The 2,043-nt window shown below is 29.1% G+C and overlaps 1 protein-coding gene across 1 annotated transcript; it reads right to left on the reverse strand.

The window, feature by feature from the left end:
- Nucleotides 1-93: 93 nt before the first annotated feature.
- Nucleotides 94-1,892, reverse strand: Tsp_01187 (hypothetical protein). Its single transcript, XM_003376936.1, has 5 exons — nt 1,840-1,892; nt 1,268-1,305; nt 780-911; nt 376-538; nt 94-139 (listed from the first exon to the last, which is right to left on the reverse strand). The coding sequence occupies exons 1-5, from the start codon at nt 1,890-1,892 to the stop codon at nt 94-96; spliced, it is 432 nt and encodes a 143-aa protein (XP_003376984.1).
- Between the last annotated feature and the right edge of the window lie 151 nt (nt 1,893-2,043).

Consider the following 2,043-nt stretch of genomic DNA (forward strand, 5'->3'; position numbering starts at 1 on the left):
TCATGAGAGATTCGCGGACCATATTATCTTTACCTCTGTAGATGAAGTATTAACTGTTGACTCGGCATGATGAGTAAATCAAAACCCGATTAGTTATATAGCAGGATAGATAATTATAGCGTAAAAATATTGTGCCATACTGTAATCCAAACAAATAAAATGTAAATATTTGATCATCTGTATTTAAAAGTAGTTCGGAAGGGTTGAATTTTACTAAAAATTGCTTTCGCTAATATGATTCATTCCAAATTCATAAAATAAAACCTTAAAAAAATACACTGCTACAATATTTATTAACAGTTTGCATCTATGCAGCTGCTCGGGTTGAATGCTGCAAATGCAATGCAAATGATTCGCAATGCAGATTTTTCTAACAAGTAATCGACGCAGAATGGGGCGTAAACAAGAAAACAGTCCAAGGACGATGTCAATTCTAGGGACAAAGTGCCACAAGTAGTATAACCTTTAGTGGAATTCTTCAACAAAAAGAGTAAGCAGCGCGGCTTCACTGTTCCAGGGTAAAGCAATTTCACAATCGCTTAAAAAATGCTTCACTATTCACTTACAGACTATTCTAAAGCCAAGCATATCGTTATCCAAAAAAGAAAACGAAAATTTAAGCGAAAAAGCAAAATCTATCAAATGCAAAACACACAAAATTCAAAATTAAAATTATTCAATAGGAAGGATGTATTTCAACATCCCACCTACCCCTATGACGTTAAAAAACAAACAAAAATAACGAAGAAACTTGCTATGAATGCAAATAAAATGCACACTAAACACTTCAGCATTATGGCTATAGCTAATCAAATGCCTGTCTGATAACAGATGTGCCTTACATTGCAGCAACTGTCCACTGGTTTTTAAAATCAGGATTAGCTTTTCTTGTATTTCTGTATAAAAGCAGACTGTTAAAAAACAACATACATAATAAAAATTTGGAAATAAATATTTCCTATCAGTCTGCTTATATTTGCAAGTAGATATTAATAACGACATGCTCATTAGTTCACTTTGAAACTACATCGCAACAAACGCTCGTTCTTGAAAATCTATATATTTCTCAACAGTATTCGCAAAATTATATCGAATTAATTAATAATTTGATAAGATAATTTCAATAATTAATAAAAGATAATAAGATAATAAAATAAAAAAATTAATACAAATGCAATTTCTAAATAGAACCTGCCGTTTATTAACTTACAGTATTTCAAATGTATCAGCAGCTTTAATTGAAAAGGAACTAAAAGAAATTTAATACGTAAACCATTTTGTGTTATGCACACGGAGAACCATTTCCTTAAACTAAGTAAAATGGTAATTTCAACAGAGAACAACATTACACAAAATTAAACATGAATTTCAACGTCGAAAATACTTTTCATATTTATTTCGTTTTTAAAACAGCTTCTTTTCCTTTATTTTAGTTAGGATTGAACAGTATTTACAACTTATTTTGGAATTTCTGTAAATATTATAAGCACAATAAAGAGATCAAACTCATTAACTGAAGAGTTGAGGAAATTTTACAGCAAACGCAATTTTTGAAGTAAATATACAATACATAATAAAATATATATACAATTATTCATCATTGGTATCTCTTCTATAAAGCGCTATGTAACGGAAAGCAATTTAAAATAAACAGCACTGATTTGGAATTATATTTATTGGACACGATTTCTTAAAAACCATACTTTAAAAAGATCATCTGTACAGCATATTTTAATAATTTTTAACAAGCACAAGAACAATGTTCGCTCATTTTAGTTCAAATCGCATAAAAATTCAATGAAAACAAATGACAATAGAAATTACATAATAACTATTTACCGTGGAATAGATGAGGCGCCGTCACCGACTTTACGTTGACAAAAAAATATCATTTTTTTCAAAACACAATATGTATTAGCAGTATGAAAATGAGAAATTTCGTGAAAAAGAATTTTAAATATCATCGACTACATTTCGCTTATAATCAACTTGAAATAAAAATTTTTTCCTACTGTAGTTATTTGATAATTAACATGAACAAAA

The sequence above is a fragment of the Trichinella spiralis genome, assembly GCF_000181795.1.
Source record: "Trichinella spiralis strain ISS 195 chromosome Unknown Scfld4, whole genome shotgun sequence".
Classification (NCBI taxonomy): Eukaryota; Metazoa; Nematoda; class Enoplea; order Trichinellida; family Trichinellidae; genus Trichinella; species Trichinella spiralis.

What these genes read in the sequence shown, in the direction of transcription:
- Tsp_01187 (XM_003376936.1), bottom strand. Translation starts at nt 1,892, where the DNA reads ATGATATTTTTTTGTCAACGTAAAGTCGGTGACGGCGCCTCATCTATT. An exon ending in GGCGCCTCATCTATTCCACG is followed by an intron (nt 1,306 to 1,839) that starts GTAAATAGTTAT and finishes ACTTAGTTTAAG; the next exon opens with GAAATGGTTCTCCGTGTGCA. An exon ending in CCATTCTGCGTCGATTACTT is followed by an intron (nt 140 to 375) that starts GTTAGAAAAATC and finishes TTTGGATTACAG; the next exon opens with TATGGCACAATATTTTTACG.